General features: G+C 50.0%; 1 protein-coding gene across 3 annotated transcripts in view; it reads right to left on the reverse strand.

The window, feature by feature from the left end:
* The window catches only part of GALNT16 (polypeptide N-acetylgalactosaminyltransferase 16), a 107,402-nt gene extending 84,347 nt beyond the window's left edge, over positions 1–23,055 (reverse strand). For 2 of the 3 annotated variants that reach the window (XM_040226208.1, XM_040226206.1), the window contains exon 1: positions 22,068–22,684. In XM_040226208.1, coding sequence (XP_040082142.1) covers positions 22,068–22,244 — 177 coding nt within the window. In that variant the 5' untranslated portion in view covers positions 22,245–22,684. Of the gene's footprint in view, positions 1–22,067; positions 22,685–22,708 lie in introns of those variants that run through there. The other variant, XM_040226207.1, reaches the window with a different exon arrangement.
* Positions 23,056–23,334: the final 279 nt, after the last annotated feature.

Consider the following 23,334-nt stretch of genomic DNA (forward strand, 5'->3'; position numbering starts at 1 on the left):
ACAAAGCCGAGCCCATACTGCACAGTCTAACGCATCATCTCACCTGATCCCCACAACCGTCTTCTCCTATGTGAAGAAAGCACTTTACTTTCATTGTCCCCATTTTGCAGTAGAGGAGACAGCCGCGAGACAGAGATGTAATCTGCCCAAGGTCACGGTCAACCAAGGAACCTGAGCTGTGGTACAGAGCAGGGGTCCCGGCGTGTGCTCACGTGCCTGCTCAGAGGAGGCCCCTGCATTGTGTGCAAGGCTGGTGGCAAGTTTTCCACCCTGGAGCATTTGTCACGAGCGCACAGGTGTGTAAAGGGCCTCCCTGCTCTAGCTCGCAACCATCCCCTCCTCAGAACACGCCAGACAGGGCGAATCACCTGAAGTGCAGCCCAGGAGCTGACCCAGGGTTTGGGGTTTCTTAGGTATATGCATCCATGTGGCAGCATCCATCTAACCCTGCTCCCTGACAGCTGTGGTCCTCTGTCCTTGCTGACAGTGACAACCTGGGGGACTCTTGAAGCTGGAAGGGGGCAGGATGGCCCACCACCAGCATCAAGAAACTGACTCTGTGTTCCTTGTGGCTGAAGAGGGGGCAGCTCTTCCTAGAGGAACTGCAGTGGGGTTGAGCAGGAGAAGAAAGAGATATAGGTCTCCACAGCCCCTGCCAGCCCTGGGAAGTCAGGATGATTCTAGCCCCAGGAGAGGGTCAGAAAGATATTCAGCAGGGCAGGTGTGAGCGCCCCAAGACAGGAATCTATTTTTCCCAACAGGACGGAGCACAGCTGAGCCGAATCATTCTTCTTAGGTCCATCCTCCCCTGGCATGTCTACGCCTCTGCCAGCATCTATTCTCCCGCCTGCCTGGAAGCACCTTGAGGACAGGGGTCAGGATACCGGTTCACCTTTGATTCCTTGGTACCCTGCACAGTTCCTGATGCATTGTAGGTGCTCAGTGAATATGTACGTGAGCGAAGACACAACACAGTGAAGCGGAGAAAACAGGGGGATAATAATGATAACAGACTTAACATAGCACTTACTAAGTGCCAGGCACCACTCTAAGAGCCCCACTTATAGTAAACAGTCAGATCTTCATGACCAGCCTGTGACAAAGGGACCGAGGCACGACAGGTTAAGTAACCTGCCCAAGATCACACAGCTAATGAGCAGTGAAGCTAGATTTAAGGGCTTCCCTGACAGCTCAGCTGGTTTAGAATTTGCCTGCAATTCTTTACCAAGAGACTTCAGCTCGATTTCTGGATCTGGAAGATCCCCTGGAGAAGGGATAGGCTACCCACTCCAGTATTCATGGGCTTCCCTGGTGGCTCAGACAGTAAATAATCCACCTGTGATGTGGGAGACCTGGGTTCGATCCCTGGCTTGGGCAGATCCCCTGAGGAAGGCATGGCAACCCACTCCCGTATTCTTGCCTGGAGAATCCCCATGGACAGAGGAGCCTGGCGGGCTACAGTCCACGGGGTTGCAAAAAGTCAGACACTACTAAAGAACAAAGCACAGCAGCTAGATTTGAATCCAAGGCAGTTAGACTTCAGGGTCTATGGTCTTAACTCTTTTGATGACCATCACCCTGTCTATCCTATCCTGGAAAAGCTTCCTGGAGTATTATACCAAGCTTCTTAGTGCCTGAGTCCAAGAATCAGGACCTGTAAGAGGCCCGGCGTGAATCTCCCAGACACATCAATTTCCTAACAGCCAAGACATGGGTGATACAGCCCACAAAGGGCCGAGTTGTAAGCAAAGAAACAGCAGCCTTATAAATAATGGTCAGCTTCCCGCTGATTCGGTCAATGTTTACTGGTAGGTTCCAGGCACTCTCTTGCATGATGACACAGACATGCTCTCTCCACTCAAGGATCTCAAGAGAATGATATTAGTGATCCATCATTTGTGATGTGCCTGAGCTTTGCCACGTGTGTATAGTATAGCTCTTTTTAAAAAGTTTTTTAAATTTATTCATTCTTGGTTGTGCCTATTTATAATCAATAATTTATTGTAAGATAATGCTTTGCTCGGGCTTTCTCTAGTTGTGGCCAGCGGGGGCTACTCTTTGCTGCCGTGCATGGGCTTCTCATTGCGGTGGCTTCTTTTGTTGCGGAGCACCGGCTCCAGGGTGCACAGGCTCAGTGGTCATGGTGCACAAGCTTAGTTGCTCCGTGGTATGTGTGCAATCTTCTTGGACCAGGGACTGAACCCGTGTCCCCTGCACTGGTGGGCAGATTCTTATCCACCGCACCACCTGGGAAGTCGGGTGTATCTCTTTTAGTGTAACCCTCCTGACTAATTACACCACTGCACAGATGAAGAAACAGAGAATTAGAGAGGTCCAGTCACCTGCCCCCATGGTAACTACACATATTTACAGGTAGCTGCATGGCAGGCCATACTCTGGTGGTACAAAAGGGGGCTCTCAGGTAAAGAGGATGAGCTGGAGAGCAGGAAAGAACACATAAACAAAACTATTTCCAGGAGTGATAAGTGTGGGGGAGGCAATAAGGCAAGGTAAAAAACCCTGGAGAGAGGAGCTGTCATGGTCAGCTCTGGGCTGGGGATATGGGCTCTAGGCCAAGAGATCACCTGTGCAGGGGACCTGGAGCAAGGCAACTTGACGTGCTAATGCAAAGACAGGAGGGCAGTGTGGCTGTGGCACAGTGAACAGAGGCAACAATAAGAGGTCAGTAAAGTGGAAGGATCAGCCCTGGCATGGCCGACTGCAGGCCTGGGGCATGCTCCAACACGCACCATGTCCAAGTAGATGGTATACAGAGGAACAGTGCAAGGAATCGCCTTCAGAGGACGGGGGGGGGGGCCAGGATCCAAGCCCCTGTGGAGGGTACTGACCTCACTATGCAGCTTGAATTTTCTGCGCGTGAAGTAAAACCCAGCTAGCAAGTGAAAACATCATCTTTGTCAATTCTGACGTCTCTCTGAGGTCCTCTGGGGCAAATCCCCCCACGTAACTTATGGAAAATTAATAGTCCTAACACCTGGTCTTTGACACACTGTGTATGCAAGTGCTCACCAGACCAGCAGGAAGTGATTTCAGAAGGAATATCATTTCTCTAATAACTATCTTGGTGTCTTGGGGTTTAGATGGGCCCTTGGGGACAGGCTCAGCAGCAACACCCGTATGCTGGGACAGAAGACTTGAGTGATGGGGGGCTGAGTTGATGGCTCCCTAGGACTGTGAAGGGCTTCCCTGGTGGCTCAGAGGTTAAAGCGTCTGCCTCCAATGCGGGAGACCCGGGTTCGATCCCTGGGTCGGGAAGATCCCCTGGAGAAGGAAATGGTAACCCACTCCAGTATTCTTGCCTGGAGAATCCCATGGATGGAGAAGCCTGGTAGGCTACAGTCCACGGGGTCGCAGAGTCGGACACGACTGAGCGACTTCACTCACTAGGAGTGTGAAAAATCAAGTCTCAGAAATGCCACAGCAATGCATCCCAGGAGAAGAGAAGGATGTCAGTGTCTTGAGCTGCCAGGGTGCCCCAGGTCACACAAACATGTGGAGCCCAGAAGGATGGAGAGCTAGGCTGGTGTGAAGACCGCACAGCCCTGTTTGCAACAGAGCTTTTCCCACCGCCAGAGCTCACAGAACCCTGCACAGTGGGGAGGGAAGACCAGCAAGGAACTGGGGTCCAACAGCTTTGGAATCACCCCTCTTTTCCTCCCTCTTACTCTAGGGATTTAAGTGGGGGCTTCAGGTGAGACCTCCCAAACCTAACAAGCCTGGAGCTGAAAAGGATTTCCCTTTCCTATATGAGTCCGCCGTGAGAAGCCCAGATGCCTGCTGCAAGTCCCAGTATCGCAAAGGATTGGCTGGAACAGCAAACAGGTCACTCGCTCTCTGAGCCTAGCTTCTTCTTCTGTCAAATGGAGACGCTAACAGTCCCTAGCTCACAGAGTCAAGTCAGAGAACATGAGTCAAGTTCTTTACCCTGGGCCCAGCACCCAGGAGGCCCTGTAGGTTTACAGTGCTCACCATAAGCAGGTGCGATGGAGGTCTGGTACAAATGCTAACCTGGTCCACCCAGGCATGCAGGATCAGCTAAGAAGAAGCAGTCTCTAGCTAGGCTGGGTTGATGACACAGCGGCAGGTTCCCCGGGCACTTGGGGAGTGGGATGGGCATAGGACAAAGGCTCTGAGTTTTTATTAGTCATAAGCAGCCCAAGCTGATTTCTACATTTGCAGACAATTCAAGTTGCATAGTGAGGTCAGCACACTTCAGAGGAGCTTCCCTCGTGGCTCAGTTGGTAAAGAATCCACCTACAATGCGGGAGACCTGGGTTCGATCCCTGGGTTGGGAAGATCTCCTGGAGAAGGGAACGGCTACCCACGCCAGTACCCTGGCCGAAGAATTCCGGGGTCTTAAAGAGCTGGACACGACTGAGCGACTTTCACTTTCAGCCCAAGCTGATGTTTTTCTCCTGATCTTGGGTGATGGAAGCTGGACCTGCCAGCTCCTTTTTTCCTAAGAGTCACAACTATCATTGGGAACTTTGCAAATAATTGGTGCACAGGATTGGGGGTCTCCATAAAGGCCATATCCTCTGCTTCCGCCCCAAAGGGAGGGAAGGGGGAAGACAGGGTGAGACTCCTCCCAGAATGATGAGAGCCAGGCCTCTCAGGAGCAGGAATAGCCTGGAGATAAAGAGCCTTCGGCCTCTGGGTTTGAATTTGTTCTGACCTCACCCTCTCATCACCTCCAGTTGTGGAGCCTGGGGCAAGTCACTCAACCTCAATGAGTCCCATTCAGTCAAGGAGCTTCTCTAGAGGTAGGCAATGTTCTGGGGGCCTCAGCTCTCTTATCTGGTGAAAATAGTAAGAATAGGAGAACAGGATGGCAGTTCTTCAAAATATTAAACATAGAATTACCATATGATCCAGCAATTCCATTTCTGGGTATGTGCATGGAAGAACTGAGGGCAAGGTCTTGAAGAGATATTTGCACACCCATGTTCACCGCTGCGTCTCCATATTCCCCATAGCCCAAAGCTGGGAACAACCCAAGCATCCGTCAATAAATGAATGGAAAAGCAAAATGTGGTATATGCATATAATAGAAAATATTCAGCTTCAAAAAGAAGGGAAATTCTGACATATGCTATAAAATGGAGGAACCTTGAGGAAACTATTTTAAGTGAAATAAGGCAGTCACAAAAAGATAAAGATGGTATGACTCCACATATGAAGAGCTATCTAGAATGGGCACATTCACTGACACAGAAAGTAGAATGGTGGTTTTCCAGGGCTGGGGAAGGAATGGAGATTTAGGGTTTAATGGTGTTGAGTTTAGGATGATGAAAAGGTTCTGGAGATGGATGGTAGCGACAGTTGCGCAACAACGTGAATGTACTTAATGCCACTGGGTACATTTTTAAACGGCTTATATGGTGAAGTTTCTGTTATGTGTATTTTACTACAATTGAACGTAAGAAAATAAGAAGTCAATATAAAAGCATCAGTATTGCCATTATTTGTTAGCTAGGGAAGGCGGCATCCCTGGAAGCACCAGTGGACCATTCCACGCCGGGCGCTCCTGCAGTCAGTGTGGCTTGGGGACAGAATCAATATTTGGCTCAGGGCGGAATCCCAGGGTCTGCCCCCATCCACCCAGTCTCATTCTTGACCTACTCCCCTGCATTCCAGGCTAAAACCTTAGAAAATGACAGAAATGCTGTGCCTTTGCTCAGGCCACACCTCCTGTCTAATGTCCCCTTTCTCTCCATGTCCAGCCAAGACATGCTCATCTTTCAAGTCTCCGCCACCAGAAGCCCTCAATAGACATTTCCCCACAAAAGACACACAGATGGCCAATAGGCATATGAAAGGATGCTCAGCATGGCTAATTATTAGAGAGAGGCAAATCAAAACTACGACAAGGCATCACCTCACACCAGTCAGAATGGCCATCATTAAAAAGTCTACAAATAACAAATGCTGGAAAGGGTGTAGAGAAAAGGGAGCCCTCCTACACTCTTGGTGAGAATGTAAACCGGTGCAGCCACAGTACGGAGGTTCCTCAAAAAAATCCAAAATAGAATTACCGTATGACCCAGCAATCCGGAACATACATCCAGACAAAACTATAATTCAAATAGATACGTGCACCCCTGTGTTCACAGCAGCACTATTCACAGTAGCCAAGACATGGAAACAACCTGAATGTCCATGGACAGATGAATGGGTAGAGATGGGCGTACACATACAATGGAGTACTACCAAGCCATAAAAAGGATGAAATCATGGCATTTGCAGCAACACGGATAGACCTATTATCACCCTAAGTGAAGTAAGTCAGAAAGAAAAAGACAAACACCATATGATATCACCTAGATGTGAAATCTAAAATGTGACACAAGTGAGTCTATGTACTAAGCAGAAAGAGACTCACAGACTTGTGGTTGTCAAGGGTGGAGGGGAGTGGCGAAGAGATGGATTGGGAGTTTGGGATTAGCAGGCACAAACTATTACACATAGAATGGATGAATATACACAGAATGGATAACCCTTGTTTGTCCAAGGTCCTACTGTAGAGCACGGAGATCTTTAACCAATATCTTGTGATAAACCATAATGGAAAAAAATTTTTAAAAGAATGTATATATTTGTAAAAAAATTTTTTTTTCATTGAAATTGTCTTGTGGAAAGAATGAAGCCTTAGCCACATCATCGTACCCTCAGTAAGGGCTGCAGAGACTTTGCTCTGCTTAGTGCATGCCTTGTGATGGCACTCACAACCTTCCCCACCCTCACCATTGTCCTTCCAAGCCCAAGCAACCGGAGGGCAGGAGGTGGGGCTCACTCACTCCTGCACCCTAGATTCTAGCTTTCTGAATGGAATTGGACATAACATCTGCTGAGCTCACTTGCCATGAATGTTGTTTGAGAGGTTTATATGCAGTCACTCATAACAACTCAAAAAGGCAAACATTACTATTATCCAGGGCTGGGATTAAGGTAAGGGAAGTGAGGCACTCAGCCTAGGTGCAAAAAATGTAAAAGGGCACCAAAAAAAAAAAAACAAAACAAAAAACAAACCTTAGGTATCAACATAGATAATATTTTACTGAAACATTTTCTTAATTCAAATATCAAAATTTTAAAGACAGGATATCCCAGCCCTATCTGATTATGTCTTTATTTTCCTATATTTTATTTAACAACTCCATTTCTAGGTATTTATCTAAGGAATTCATCAAGGCTATGTGTAAAGAGTTACCTACAAGGATATTATTCATTGTCATGCTGTTTACAAAAATAAAAAACAGGAGAACATTTGGTTGAACCATATGAGACTGCCAACATTTGATTATTTTGGACCTAAGAAAAACAATTCCATATTGTTCAATCTAATCTAAGTATCTGTCATCTATGAACTGTGATTATATAATCTATGGACCATTAACCCTCTGGAATTTCTAGGCAGCCATTAAAAATATTTGGAAGAAGACAATGACATAGAAAGGTGACAGAGATAAAGTGTTATATGAAAAGAACCAGGTACAAAACAGGATAAAGATGTTTGATTTCACTAAGAAAAAGCCACCAAAAAAGATCTGAATTGATTATTCACCAAAATGTTGATAGTGGCAAGCCTGAACGATGGGTTTGGGGGTGATTTCCATGTCCTTTCTGATTTCCCATCTCTTGTATATTAAACATGTACCATGTCCAAAGGGAGAAAAAAGAACAATAAAAAATAATCTGAAGGTCTTTGATCTCATACTTTTCTCTCAAAAGAATTTGTCATCCCCTCACCCTGAGAGAGGGGTAGGCACATCCATTTTTATTTATTTATTATTTATTTTGGCTGCTTTGGGTCTTCGTTGCTTTGCACTGGCTTTCTCTAATCTTCCTAGACCAGAAATCAAACCCACGTCTCCTGCATTGGCAGGTGGATTCTTATCTGCTAGGTAGGCCACCAGGGAAGTCCGACACATACATTGTTACTATTCCTGTCCTTTCACAGATGGGACTCCCAGTTTCTAGCATCTGATCCTTTGCTGACCCTTCTTTTCCTCCAGTCCATTGCAAACCAAAACTTAGATCTTGCTGAAGAAAGTGCTTTCTCTACCACCGCCGTCTCCCACTCAGCACCCCCACCCCCAGCCCCCACCCTCCAGATCCCCATGCCTGTCTTGGGGCTGGTCTTCAGGTACAGCATCCATCACAGAGAATGGAGAATCACTTTGCTGCCCCCCAAGACAAGTGAAAACAGTGCTGTGTGGGTGACAGGCTTCGGTGGTGGTGGGGAGGAGGAAGTCTTGCCGTCCACCACCCTCCTTCTCCATCTTCATGCAGTTGAGACCCATCAGTCCTGAGGTGCCAGTTTTTCCTTCTCCTTTTAAAATGTTTTTAGAATTAAGAGGGGTTATTTAATTCCAAAACATACAAAGATTAAGAATCACCTACATCGCCCCCCAAATTAACAACTCAACATATTATCAGATTGGCTTTAAGTTTCTCTCTCTAAGTTAATTTTTATTGGAGTATAGTTGCTTTACAATGTTGTGTTAATTTCTGCTGTATACAGCAAAATGAATCAGCTATATGTTTACATATATCCCAGCTTTTTTGGATTTCCTTCCCATTTAAGTCACCACAGAGCACTGAATAGAGTTCCTATGCTCTACAGTAGGTTCTCACTAGTTATCTGTCTCACACATGGTATCAACAGTGTATATATGTCAATAACAATCTCCCAACTCATCCCACCACCCACTCTTTCCCCCTTGGTGCCCATTTGTTTGTTCTCTATCTCTGTCTCCATTTCTGCTTTGCAAATAAGATCATCTAAGCTTCTCTCTTCTATTAATATTTTAAAAACCTGAAATAACACTACAAAGATAGTCAGAACTCTCTGTTGGTCCCCTCCCCCATCTCCTCCGGGAATGTGCTGTGTATCTTCTTTGGTCCATTGTTATACTTTGAGATATACAGGCATACATACACATACACTTTCAGGAACAATAGGCGGAATTGTTTTATATTACTCAAATTTGCATAAATGTATCATACTATGCCATCTGCAATCTGGTTCTCTTTTCCCTTCTAACATCATATTTTTAAGCCTCTTTCATGCTGATATGTAGTGATCAAGTTCATTTATTTTACTACCACAAGCAGTCCATCCCAGCTGGGTGGGTCTGATGCCTTGGCATGGTACTCTCTGGGGCACAGGTAATACCAAGGCTCTCCCTGACTTCAAAGGTTCTGCTAATTTGGAGAGACTAAGGCAGTCACAGGGAGTCTCCCCAGCCCTCATCTTTCTAGTCCATAAAACCTTTCACACTCGCCCAGCCCCTCGTCTTTTCTCCAGCTCCAACAGATGCCAAGATCACCAGGCCCCATCCCACTCCTCTGTCTGATCTGTATCTCTTGGCCTTCTTAGGTTCCCCATCCTGATTTCAAGAAATGAGGGAATTAAGATGCTTCACAAATTCTGCTTTCCCCTTGAATGCCATGCCGTCAGGCAGTGGGCATCCTGAGAAGTCAGTGTTTCCTCAGGTTTGTGTTGCCAGGCTAACCTGGCCACATCCTGGCTCTGTCGGCCGGTAACCCACCCTCTCCAAGTCAGGTTCCTTGTCTGTAGAATGCGGACAGTAATACTCAGCTCACCAGCCTGCTAAGAGGGGAAATATATGAAACACAATTGGCAGGCTCCTGGCATGTTGAAGGCAGAAGAAAAAAGGTTTCTGTCTCTGCCCTTTTTGTGTCTCTTCTCAGACCAGCAGTCACAGAGGTCTCTCAAAACGTAAGTCAGACCTCATCACTCTGCTGCTTATGTGAATCCCTGGGTTAGGCCAAGAAGGCTTTGCAGTATGCATCTTGGGCTCCTGGTTTGCTTGCTCTGGGGAAAGCCAGACACCACCCCCTGCAGACTCTCAAGCAGCCCTATAGAGAGGCCCACGTGGGGAAAAACTGAGGCCTCCTGCTAACAGCCAGTAGTAACCTCACTGAAAAACCCCAAGCTAGAACCACCCAGGCCAAGCCACTTCCAAATACCTGACCCACAGAGACAGTGAGAGACAATAAATAACTGTTGCTGTCTTAAGTCATTACATTTTATGGTGATTTGTGATGCATGCAGCCTTAAGTAAATAACACAGAAATGAACTTATAATAACTTGTATTGTTAACCTCAGTACTTACTATGTGCTTGACACTAATCCAAACACTTTACGTCTCTGCAATTGAGTGCATATTTTATACTTATAGCACATTTCAGAGCAACCATCTGAAATGGAGACTATGCGTATCCCCATTTTACAGATAAGAAAATAGAGGCACAGAACTTGGCTTAAATAACTTGCTAGGGAACAGCAGGGCTTGGAACATGCAGCTTGACAGTGGGTCCTGTGGCTGTGCCTCACGCTGCATCCCGAACAAAGCCGTAACCAGAACTGTGGTACCAAGCAGCCGGGAGTGTTCTCAGATTCACAGAGCCTGCTTTAAAGGAGGGAAGATGAAGAAGAGAAAAGGAAAAGAGGCAACCCTCTTCTCTTTGCCCAGACTCCCCAGGTTTTACCCTTCTCCAAGATGGTTTTAAACATCTCCAACGCTGCCACTACTATGGTCCGACTCACCTCCACTGAATAAGTGAAAAATGTTACTAAAGTTCTTATCACATCTTCTTAGTTAGGGTTCGAATCCCTGGCGATGACCAGTTTCTCCTCTGCACAAGTATGCAAGCCTCATTCTTGCTTCTTCAAAGTGGCCAATATTTTTAACGCATATCTTTCAAGTGGAGCAAAACTGCTCAAAGAAGGCAGCTTTGTGGATGTAGGATCAGTTAACACAATGCACATTTCTACAGGCCCTTTCCTTGCCCTTTACAGACATGGCTAATCAACTGCCTCTTTCCTACTCAGTCTGGATGCAGCTTCAGAATCCTTCTCCCCACAGTGCTCCAGGATGCCACTTCCACAGGTTCTGAGTTGCCAAGTAGAGCTGAGACCTATTTGTCATTCTGGCTCTAACAGGACAAAGACGAAACACCAAAAGCAACAGACTGGAACTAATCCCTCTGGTTTCCGAAGGAGTGAAAGGCTCCCTGCCTCCACTGCTCTTACCCCGCCTCCGAAACCCATTGTCATCACAGCGAGAGCTCAGAAGGGATTTTTAAAAAGAGAAGACACGGCAAGAAACATTGACCTTGGTTTTAATGATGGTATAAAGACGAGGGTCCAGGCTGGGAGGTGTCCGTGCCCATAGATGATGGTGAATTAGGAACTAAAGACTCAGCAGCAGCTGGACCAGAAGGGACACATCCTGAAGTCAAGGTAAACTAGGAATGTAACCATGTCCTTTACACATAACCTTCTGCTGACAATCTCCTAGCACTTCAGTAAGGAGTCATGAACACATGTAACGAGAAGCGTGGTCCAAAGAAACAGAATACAAGCCACATAAAGTAAAAAGAAACAGGTACAACTAATCTTAATAATATATTTTATTTAGCCCATTATATCCAAATATTAGCATTTCAACACATAATACAAGAAATATGAGTGAGGTATTTTCTTTTTTTTTTTTTTTTTGGTACTAAGTCTCTGAAATACAGTGTGTATGTTACACTTACAGCACATTTCAATTTAGATACTAAACTTTCACCAGAAATACTTTATCTATATTGAGATTTCATAAAATTTACAGCTGAAAATGTAGATTCCCTATACTGAAATGCTTCTAAACACTCTTAGACATTTTCCAATAGCTGACATGAGTGTCTGCTTTTATATTTAGATCAATTAAAATTAAAGAACATTTAAAATCTAATTTTTCCACATTTCGAGCATGCAGTAGCCACATGGCTACTCTAATGGTTAGCCCAGGTCTGCACCCTGCAGGGCTCTCCCTACCTGTGGGCCACTGTCATCTCCCATCAGCACCCCTGTGACCATGCTCAGGGAACTTGGCCTGGCTCTTCTGAATACTCTTGCTCAGGCTGGGCCTCACAACAGGTTTCATTTTCTGATCAGGCCCTTTATTACTCTCTCTGCTTGGCTTGCCAAGCAGCTTTGTCCCCAGGCTTTCAGATCTCCCCAACCTGGCTCTGAACCCTGGCCCAGGTGTGGATCAGGGACCCTGCTTGACTGGAAGGGCTGTCTAGGTGATGCCGTGTTCTCTGCTTTGCAAAAAACCAGGAGTGGGCAATTTGGGGGTATATCCAGGGGCAAGTTCATTTCTGCTCAGTGTTTTAAAAGAAGGCCCTTGTCATTTCCCTGCTCCTATAAAGTGGCACCAAGCCTGTACTAAAGGTTTACTGTAGGCAGCTCTGCTCTCTACCTGGAACCACTCTTGGCTTATGATCCAAAAGGCCCATCGCCTTCCCTGGGCCCTGCAGTATGTGTGCTCTGTCCCTTGGTTCCTTTTCTCCCTGTGGACTCATGGGTTGTTTGGCTGTCGTTCAGTCCTATCACTTTATCCCTTCAAGGCACCAACACCAGAGCAGACATCACTAATCGATCACAGGTTCTTTCTCCCTGAGTCTCAGGCTGGGCTCTACCCCAAACCCTGACATGATGCCTCTAGCCTCCCACACTCCTCCCAGCTTCCCCCAAACACCCAGTAAGGGATTTCACAGGAAGGGGAAAAGATGGCTTCCAAGCCAAGAATCTGGTCACAGACTTGTGAGGTGCCAGAAGCTAAGGGCCTGGAAGTGACTTGGCAACTTTGGAAGGCAACATGCGTTCCCTCTGGCAGTGGCATCAAGGCCAGACTCCCTTGAAATGAAAGACCTTGAAATGTCAGAAGCTCTCCCCAACAGTTTGTTTAAAGAAGCTAAAAGCCAGAGCCACTGTGAGAAGATAAAGGGATGGAAATCTGAAGTCGGAAAAGCAGTGTCTAAATGGACATGACTGACAGGGGTCTCGGACTGTGGGTGACCTGGACCACAAAAACAGAACACCTGCAGGTTGCCGGGCACACGAAGCTGCATCACACCTGGGCACTGGGGAGGCACTGAAATCAGGGCACGCAGCCCCGGGCCCAGGCAGAGCCCACTTCCAGAAAGCAACACCTTCATCCACCTCCTGCCTGGAAAAAAAAACAGCCGTGCAGGCTTGTTGACTCTGCCAGGGCTCAGGTCTCTACCCTCCATGTCTGAGGGAAGGCTCTGGATGCTTCAGCCTCCAGGATCTGTTTGTACAGAAGTGGGCAGGAAAATGCAAGAATTCCAAGTTCCCGCATTGCCAGAAAACATCCTCTCCAGAGTCCCAATGCACCTGAAGAGAACACGATGAACCAGATGAAGAAACAAAGGGGTGTCTGATCAGGTACCACTTCACAGCAGAATTCTCCTTCCCACACAAAACTCTCCCCCAGAGTCCTCCCCCGTCCTCCCCCACTCCAATGTTTCAACAAGGGCCCCATTATCTTTTGTTTTTTAAATCTCTTCAGGCACTAGCACCCTCTGTTCCCCCCAACCAGCCTCACCACGCACACATACGCCCACACACACACACACACACACTCAGGACACACAAGTACCTCACTGATCTCACATTGTAGAGAAACGAAGTGTTCCAGCCACAGCACATCTTTCAAAAAACCTAGGTTTATCTCTTTAAGAACTAACACTTACTAATATATTTGACCACACTGCTGGAAATTTTTCTGAACTGAATGACATAAGCTCCCTGACATCCCAAGCCGGTACACTGAATGTAATTGATCACTTCCTGATGACTCAGGGTCATGTTTCCGAGCCCATCTTTGCCATGGTCTAGAGGGCTTAATGAGCTGGACTTTCACCTTGGGCCACTTTCCCCCTCGCTTACCCTGCAGACATACTGCCCTGGGCTTTGGCTGTCTGGAACACTCACTCCTGAGATGTCTGCCTGGCTTACTCTTTCCATTCATGCTGTAGCTATAGCTCAAACACCATCTTATCCAGCAGGCCCTTCCTGGCCATCGTTCTCTTATCTTTCCATCCCCTTTGCCGCTTTATTTTGTTACAGTATTTCCCATCACCTAACACATAGTAAGGACTTCCCTGGTGGCTCAGATAGTAAAGCGTCTGTCTACAATGCGGGAGACCTGGGTCGGGAAGATTCCCTGGAGAAGGAAATGGCAACCCAACCCACTCCAGTACTCTTGCCTAGAAAATCCCATGGACGGAGGAGGCCGGTGCATGCTACTGTTCATGGGGTCGCAAAGAGTCAGACATGACTGAGTGACTTCACTTTCTTTTCTTTCTTTAACACATAGTATATTTATCTGTTTATGGTCTGTCTCCTCCACTAGGGTGTAAGCTCCTTTAGAGGAGGGACCTTGCCTGTTTTGCTTTTCCCAGAGCCTGTAACCGTCCTGGCACACAGTACGTGCCCAGTAAATAATTGTCCAGTGAAGGAATAAACGATGCCTGCAGCGTTTCTGACCAATGTGAACCTGGTCAGAAGGCGGAAGGGGATGGCTTCATCTTCACACAGCTGGTTGGTCCTTTGCTGTCAACTGTCACTTCTCAGTGTATCAGCAGCTCCTAACAAGGCCCCAGCTTGCTTGCTCTAATCTGCTGTATAGGTAACCTATGAAAAGCTGAAGGTTACCAAGAGACAGACCACCTTCTGAACTCCTTAAACTGATTTTTACAAACAATCTGGGTTTCTAAGGCTGTGGCCAAATTCCAAGCCTGTCTTCTGAATAAAGTCCAAGAGCTTGAAGCTATGAATTCTTCGCTCAGGGGTCTTTGCAGCCTCATTACGCATTGTTGAGAGTCTGAAGTCCTCCTACAGACGTGTCTGTGTGCCTCCCAGAAACACACATGAATAACACAGGCTTCTCCTTCGCAGAAGGCAAGCTGCGCCATCCCATCAGTGTTTTGAGAGAAGAGAACACGATGAGTTTGGTCCAGTTTATTCCTTGTGAGAACTGGTTTCACGCTCTTCTGAACACAAGTGGCCTGGTTTTTGTATGCCTCACCCCCTGGTCTTATTCTTTTTAATGCCAGCACCATCAGATCATGAGTCCTGGCTTGGGGCCATCTCACTCTGGCAGGAACGATCAACAGGGTCAAAGATGGTTTGAGCTGAGAGCGACCTCAGAGATCCCGTAGTCCAAGTCTCATCTGACAGATGAGGAAACTAAGGGCCCAGAGATTGGAAGTGACTCACCTAAGGACACACAGCCCCCTGGGAGCAGAGCTGAGCCTAGGAGAGAAGGTCATCTGTCCTTTATTCTGCATCTTCTCTCCATCCCCTCACCCTCTCATCCCTGGCAGCCAACATCTGCTTCCATCCTGGGCCATCCTGTTCTGCCTGGACCTGACCCAGCTACGGCCCGGGGGAAATCCCACAACAGCAGGGCTCACAATTCTGAGCATGTTAAGAGATGTCCCCTCCTCTCCGAGCTCTGAGACGATGCTGTCCCTGATCTTCATGGAGCCATACCTCACTTTCTGGACTGGCAGGAAAGTGGCACTGGTGCCTTTAAGCTAAACCTGGAGCTCTTCCTAATGGGTCCAGAAAAGCAGAAAGGCTATACCTGAGGCAGACTTGCCTCCGTGTCTCCCCAGACAAGGCCTGAGCCTTATCTTGCCTACAGAGTATAATGATCCCCTAACTGTCCCCAGATGTCCTCGGTCTGCAACGCCTGCGTGTTCTGAAATGTTCACAGAAGTCCTCCCATGGCCTTCCTGTCTCTAACCAGATACTGACAAAGGGTGTGGCTGAAATTCATGGTGAGGGGAGCCAGGCCTCCTCCATAAACATAGCTCAGGGCACTGCCAGCCGGCACCACCCTGGAAAGCAATGGTCAGGGCCCCCAGGGGACAGCCCAGGCCATCTGGAAACTCTCCCCAGGTGGGATGAGGGAAATAGAAGTGGTATATGCGAAGATCAGATTCAAGGGGCCTCAGGTGGGTGGAAAACCTCTGCGGACCTTGTTCTGGGGAGCAGGAAAGATCCTGAAGACCAGCACTTCCGACTCTGTGGCCTTGCCTCTGACCAGCCTCGGCCTCCTTTCCTTTCCTTCTTGGCAACTCCAAAGGGACAGGGAGGGGACAGCACAGTGGCAGTTATGGCTTTCTTTTTGTCACTCTCTTCCCTGGCCTTGGGGGTTCGGCCAGCCCTGCTTCCCTGGGCGCCAGGTCTCTGGTGGTATAATAATTGGGCCCTATTTCCAACTCAGTTACAGAGCCGCCTGACACCTTTGGAGACAGTCAGGACCACGAGCCTTTTTCTCCTCCTCCAACTGCTGCTGGAAGCAAGCACTGACCTGACAACAGGGAGCGTGAAGAGAAACCCTGGCCAGCTTTCAGACTGTTCCAGGGACGGTCAGCTCAACAAGAAAGTTCCTTCTGGTAAAAAGAAATCTCGCTCTCTCTGCAACTTTCACCCACTAGCGTGTTAGCTGCTCAGTCATGTCCAGCTCTTTGCAACCCCATGGACTGTAGCCCACCAGGCTCCTCTGTCCATGGAATTCTCCAGGTAAGAATACTGGAGTGGGCTGCCATTTCCTTCTCCAGAGGATTTTCCTGACCCAGGGATTGAACCCAGGCCTCCTGCACTGCAGGCAGATTCTTTACTGTCTGAGCCACCAGGGAACCCACTAAACCCAGTTCTATTCCTTGGAGGCCTACAGAATAATTCAAATAAGTCTCTAGCCTTTTCTGTTGGCTCAGTGCTAAGCATTGATGTGGGACTCAGAAGCATGAGACGTGGTTAAGAAGTTTACACTTTAATCAAGGAGTCAAGAGTGATTTTATTCAGTCCTTGAATATTTTAAAAATAATTATCTTGATTGGCTTTATCATTATAATGTTAATAGATGTTTATTACAGAAAATGCTGGAGAAAGCCAAAAGTTGGACAGGAAGATCATCCATAATCCTACTTTTCCTCCTGCCAACATTTTGTTCTATATGGCTTTTGCATTTTTTCCCCCAACAAATGTTTATGGAGTGAATGCAAAACAAGGTGCTGACCTAGGTGCTCTCCAGGAAAGACATGCTAATGTATCAGACTTGGATCTTACCCTGAGGATGCTTCAGAGAAAAGACAAGAGCATGGGCTTCAGAGGCAGACACACCTTCAGATCCAGCACTTAACTTGGTGCTAGATCACGGGCAAGTCACCGGCTCCGTCTGAGCTTCAGTTTACTCATGTTAACTGGGCATGATAATGGCGCTGACCTCGTTAGGTTACTGAAGGGATTCTAGGAGGTTCAGGCCTGGAAAACACCTAACACAGCACTGACGTGTCCCACAAATGCCGCCACCAGAAACATAACACAGAGGCAGCAGTGATTACGGAGGCTACGGGCATAGGTCAAAGACTACAGAGTTCAGGGAAGAGAAGCTGAGGCCGGTTCCAAAGCAAGCTGCACACCGCCTGGGGCGGCACCAAGCACGCTGTCTGGCTCAGTGAACCAAACTTCCGCCCTCGTGGACTCATCACTGACCTGAGTCTCACAACTCTGCCCCCTGCTCCTTCCCGAAACCCTTGGGTCTCCTGTCTGTTTAACCTCACTGTGTCTTTGCCCCTCCTGTTCACGTGGTTGGGGGGAGGTGCTTCAGGTCTCTTCAAGAAGGCACAGGGATAGATCTGCAATCTTGTAACTGTAATGAACTGCTCGGCTCCAGGCTCCCCTCTGAGCCCAGGGGGGTTTCTTCCATTACAGCAAGACAGTCCTGGGGCCCAGCCAGGCCCATCAGTGCCCTTGCACGCCCACTTCAATGGCACTTCCAGACCCCAGGGCTTCCTGTGCCCACAGAGATGACAAACACAGTCACCAAAGAGGAAAGCCAGGCCCAACACCCTCAGAGCAGCTGGTGCAGGAACTGCTGTTACAACAGCAGCAGGAGGACGACCAGAACCCTAAAACGGATCCTGTGTCTTCGGCACTCGGGTCTCCCAGGAAAGGGACTCTTGGGCCGTGAGGGCCCTTACCAGTCCTATGGCCTCAGTGTGGTCCCCAGGTCCTACAGACAGGTCTCAACATGATCCAGGCCGGGAGTCCAATAAGAAGAAATTGGGTCCTTTCAATTCAAACATTTTGGCAAAAGGAATTGGGGATTCTCCCTCCCCACCCTCTATCTTGTGTGGTACCTACACAAATTAAATATAACATCATTTTCTGTCATTTAGGCAAATCATAATTCCCACAGTTCTGAAATGCACACATTATAAATAAAATATAAACCTATCCAGACTGAACTGAAGCCTCTGCTCTCAGAGAACAGTGCTGGAAAAGTCATCATCTATATTCCCTTCTGCTAGGTAAGCAGGGATCCCTGTGCAGGCTCTAAGGTTACCAGGGGAACTACTCTGGACAGGGGTAGCCCCTCAGTTAGCCATAAATCTTACAACTTTGTTCAAAAGAACTCCCTTAAAGCCATTTATCTGCTTCTAGAAATGAAACTATCATCAACGTACCCAAGGGTCCACACACATTATATATCATTTCACCCAAATTTATTTATTTAAATAAATCCCAAACATAGAAGGGCTTGTGAGATCTTAGTTCCTGGACCAGGGATCAAACCCATGCCCTTGGTATGGAAAGCACAAAATCTTAACCACTGGGAATTCCCTCACTCAAATTTAACACACAAAATAACTAAGGTCCAGAGATACAAGTTTTTGTCCATGATCACTGAGCAGTACCCCACCGGTAGGATAAAAAACTCCAGCTTGGGAACACTCTTGCCTAAAACTTCCATGGTTTCAAATAGGAGACCTTGCAAAGGAGTACACCTATCCTAAAAACACCCACAATGGACAGTCTTTTAAAAATATGTCTGTAAAGTGAAATTCGTGTAACACCTTAGTATCCCACCCCCCTCTCCATGCCTAATAGAGACTTCACATATGGAAAACCAAACCAATCACAAATGTTCTTCCCGGCTGTGAGGCCCGAAAACTGAAGGCCAGCTGTGTCTGCTCCACCTCCTGCTTTGGCTGCTGTCCAGAGCTAGCGAGCATCAGTGTGGGTTCAAGTAGATATCCTCAAATCCACTGCCTTGCCCATAAAGCACAGCATGAAGAAAATCACAGACCCTGCCATCTCGCAAGCAGCCATTTACTGATGAAGTCAGTATCTCTCTTTCTTTAGTTTGACAGATTCCATAACTAGTTTTGCACATCAAAATTTATGACACATGGGCTGACAGCAGGACAGAATATTAAAAATCAGGACCTCCCCGAGAAATCTGGGCCATCTGGTTGCCATGCCGACACCCCACAATGCCAAACAAGTGTCTCCAAGGTCCAGAAGCAACTTGGCTGGCTTCGGATCACCCAGACACTGTGAAGCCAGAGCTGCCTCCTGGCCCAGGCTGTTATGCAGACCCTCCCTTTCTCAGCTCAGCTCTCTGATCCCCCAGGGGAGGGATGATGACGCCTGTCTGAATTTTCTTAGCCTCTGTCAGCAGAGCTGGCTGCATCATTCCCTAATAATCTGAAAATCCACGTGCGGCACGTTCTGGCCCAACTAGACAGGGGCATGTTTTGAAATGGCAAGAAGACCAGTGAGAGGTTAACCACGGATTTCAGACAGAAAGCAAATCTTCAGCTGCACCTGCCCCTTTTAAGCTAAACAAAGGGTTTATCTCCTGGAGAAGCTGAACATACATTCCCCTAGCTCTCTAGTTAAGAGTCAGGCTGGAGCTGGAATAAAGTATTAGTGGGATATGACACTTGGATCATTGATGGCTCCCAGAGATGAGCAGAAATCCTTCTTCACTCATTTAACAGTACTTCTTAAGTCTTGCTGTGCTCATCAAAGTGGGGTTGCATGAAGCTTCCTGCACAGTCCCTGAGTGATAGCTGCCACTCAATGAAGAGACAGGCCGATAGCTGAGAATCCCAATGAAGTGAAATACCCCAGAAGATGGGAATGCAAGGCTGTGTCAAAGGCAGGGTGTGACTGGGGATCAACGCCCAGGGAACAGACATCCTGGGCTTAAAGCCTAAGAACAGTGAGGGAGCGGGCTATGCCTGGAGTGGCCGGAGAAGGCTCTGCTGCTCACTGCCAGGAACTTCCACTCTCCCTCTCTTCCTGCACCTCTGTTCCTGGCTCCCCGATTCTTCTTCATACTTGAAACCCGGCTTCCAGTTCACAGCCCTCTTCTAATCTGCCGCAAGTCCGACCACAAGGGAACAAGGAGAGGACGTTCACTGCAGCCCCCATGACGTCCAATTTCTACCCCCTCAAAATGAGTGCCACCCACATTCAGCAGTGCCCCCCAAGCCCCCGGCACCCTCGGGGGCTCTCAGTCTGAGTGGCCTGGCCCGGATTTTGAAGCACAGGCACCTGTGATGAGACCAGCCTGGAGCTCTGAGCAGCAGTTAGCTTCTCTGTGCTCTTCCCTTCCATTCCCCCTCATCCCCTCCCTCTCTTCCTTGAGCTCAGACCCTCCTCCCATCACGTCACCACAGAGAAGGACAGAACATCTGGGCAGTCTGCGTCTCCCCTGCCACTCCAGGCCCGCCTACTCTGGACCAGAGCTGGCCCTCTTGGAGAGCAGGAACGCAGCAGCTTGGATGAGTCCTTGCTGTGGAAGCTCCCCCAGGGTCAGTCAGGGGCCGCTCCTGGTTTGCCCAGTTCTGACTCTGATCTATCTGTCCACCCAGATCCCAACTCTCCGGGATCTTGACCCAGGAGGCTTTCTGCCTCATCAGCCTGTCTGTCCAAACGTCCACAAGTGCTTTGGAAACGTTGTGCTAGTGGTAGGCACCGTCAGCCCAGAGCAGAGCGTTTCACCTAATCAGGGCGCAGTCCCAGAGAGCTCCACCAGAGGGGGAGCTGGGATGGGGGAGTGGGGCTGGGGGAAAACCCGGGGGCCCCAAGGTCTCCTCAGGCACAGCCTGGAAATGCTCTGTTGCAGGGGATAGCTACTTCTTTCCTGGTAGGTAACAAGACACGGAATCTGGGACAGGATGGGAACACGAGAGCCCTTCCACACAACGACAACCTCCCTACAGACAACACTCCGTTTTCCTGGGATTCGGCTGCCTTGGCACGAAGACCTCAGATTCTCCTCCACAAAAGCCTTCGCCCTCCTGACCCTGCGCCTCCCTGGGGGGAGGGGGGGCTCCTCAAGGCCAGGCCTTTCAGAATGGCCACGCTCAGCCCCACACTCCGCTCCCCCAGGCGGCCCCGCCCCTTAGCCCAGACCCGAGGGTCGCCCAAGGGTCTCGCCCACCATCCGCCCCCATCGGAAGGACGCGGCCCGCCCGAGCGCGCCTCTCGCGGGTCCCGGAACCTCCCGTCTCAACAGGTGCCCCTGCCACACACAGCTGTCACCCGGGGCCCAGGAGGAGGCGGTGACAGGCACGCCCCAGTCCAGGCCCCCAGAGCGTCGGGAGGGCACCCTTGCACCTCCATCGACTCCCCAGCCATGCCCCGCCGTTCGCACTGACGTCGCGGGGCCAGACACTGCTAGTTCACCCGTGGTGATGGACTGGTGTTGGGGCGAGGGACGCCTTCAGGACGAGACCTTTCCCCGATCCAGAGAACCCTGGGGGTAGCCGTAGGGAGTCCTCATCACAAGCAGGTTCAAGTCGACCGGGTCTGAGAAGGGGGCTCGAAGTCCAGCACAGGCCCTAGTGACCGTGCCTCACCCAGCGTCCTCACCCCACGTCTTTTGCCCCCAAGAGGCTGGAGAGGGGGAGAGCACGGCCACCCACGCGCTTAGCAGCGTGAGGTTCCCACTGCCGGCTCGCCGTGCGCAAGGTCCAGCTGCCTTCGCGGACGCATGAGGCGGGGGTAACCCCTAACCCCCAACTCCCGGCCCCTGCGCCCTGGGCCCCGCGGCGCAGTGCCGAGAGCGCCGCCACGTTCCCAGTCGTGTGCGCACGCCGGGCCCACCAAACTTGCAGTACTTTCTCCCAGCCCCCACCCGCTGTCACCCTCCCTCCATCCCTGCGCCCTGGCCCCGCTAGCCCGACAGAGGTTGCCATAACAACGGACAGGAATGCTCCAACGTATACAAAGCCGGAGGAGCGCGGCGGGCACGCAGCCCCCGGCCCGGCCCCGCGCCCTCTGCAGCCGCGCGGGGCTAGGACGCGCGCCGCGGCTCCCCGGCCGCCCACCCCGCGCGCAGCGCGTACTCACAATGAGCGGGATGGTGCGGTCCTCTCGGAGCTGCTCTGGCCTCCCGCCCGCCCTCTTTGCGCCCCGGCCGCCGGAGGATGCTGCGTGGGCTCGGTTGTCCTGCCATAAGTAGTAGAAAGTGCCCAGGATCCAGGCTACGGTCAGAATGGCGATGGCATTGGCGCGGATCTTCCTCATGGTGGGCGGGCGGACGCCCGGAGTAGGGGCCCGGGCCGGCGTGCTCTCGGGGCCGGGGCAGGGGCCACTCTCAGCCCCAGCTGTTTGTTTTCGCTCGCGCGGGGCTGCTCGGTCCTGCAGAGCAGAAAAAGGAGAGAGGTGGGGGGTGGGGGGGTGATAGGGAGAGACAGGAGCGCGGAGCGATCCTCACGGTCCTAATGCCCTTCAGCCCCAGGCGCGCGCCTCCCCCGGGCGCCCATTCATTCGCTCGCAGAGCCCGCCCAGCGCTCCAGCCCCGGCGGGTTGCCGAGCCGCTGCGCCCCGGGAAAGGAGCGCAGCGGCTGCGAAGCGGCGCGAGAGGAAGGCCAGGCGAGGCAGACGCCCGCGGCGGAATGGCGACGGGCCAGAGCCAGTCTCGACTCCAACTGCTCCGCGACCGAGCTCCCGGCGCCTGCCCCCGCGCGGCCCGGGTCTGTCCCGCCTACCTCCACCCACTCCCGGACCGAGCGGCCCTGAGTCACCGGCTGGAGATGCGCGACCCCGGCCGCGGCCCGCGCCGCGGAGCTGCAGTTCTGGGGCTGCGCTCTGAACAGGGTTTAAGGTGTGTTCGGCGAGTCCTTGGGAAGGGGCAGCTGGGTGCGAGGAGAGTCTGGAGTTTGCACCGGGATCCTCCGCAGCCTAGGATGCCGAGCCGCCAGAGGGCCCGCCCCGAGGAGGGATTGGAAGCCGGTGCACTTGACATTCGAAGAGAGCGAAGGGAAGAGACGCGGCTTCGCAGCCAGTGAAAGGAGATTGTGGGTACAACCACCTCACCTCTTCCGTTGGCCTGGGGCTCCCAGCGTTCACGATGCTTCCCTCCACCCCGCCTCGTTGTCTGCTGGACAACTCTGGGGTATCGTCGTCACCGTTTCATCAGGAAGGGAGGAGGCCAGAGAGGCTGGAAGATTCGCCTGAGGCCACACGACTAATTAGTGGCAGAGCCCAGTCTAGAAACTACCTCTCTGTCTGACACTTAAAGCAAAGTTCAAAACACGGACACAGAAACCAGTGAGATTATGCCCCGGCTCTATGTGAACTACTCTCACTTCCAAGCAGAAAGCAAGGTGGGCTA

This window comes from Oryx dammah, unplaced genomic scaffold (assembly GCF_014754425.2).
Source record: "Oryx dammah isolate SB20612 unplaced genomic scaffold, SCBI_Odam_1.1 HiC_scaffold_26, whole genome shotgun sequence".
In the NCBI taxonomy this organism is placed as follows: domain Eukaryota; kingdom Metazoa; phylum Chordata; class Mammalia; order Artiodactyla; family Bovidae; genus Oryx; species Oryx dammah.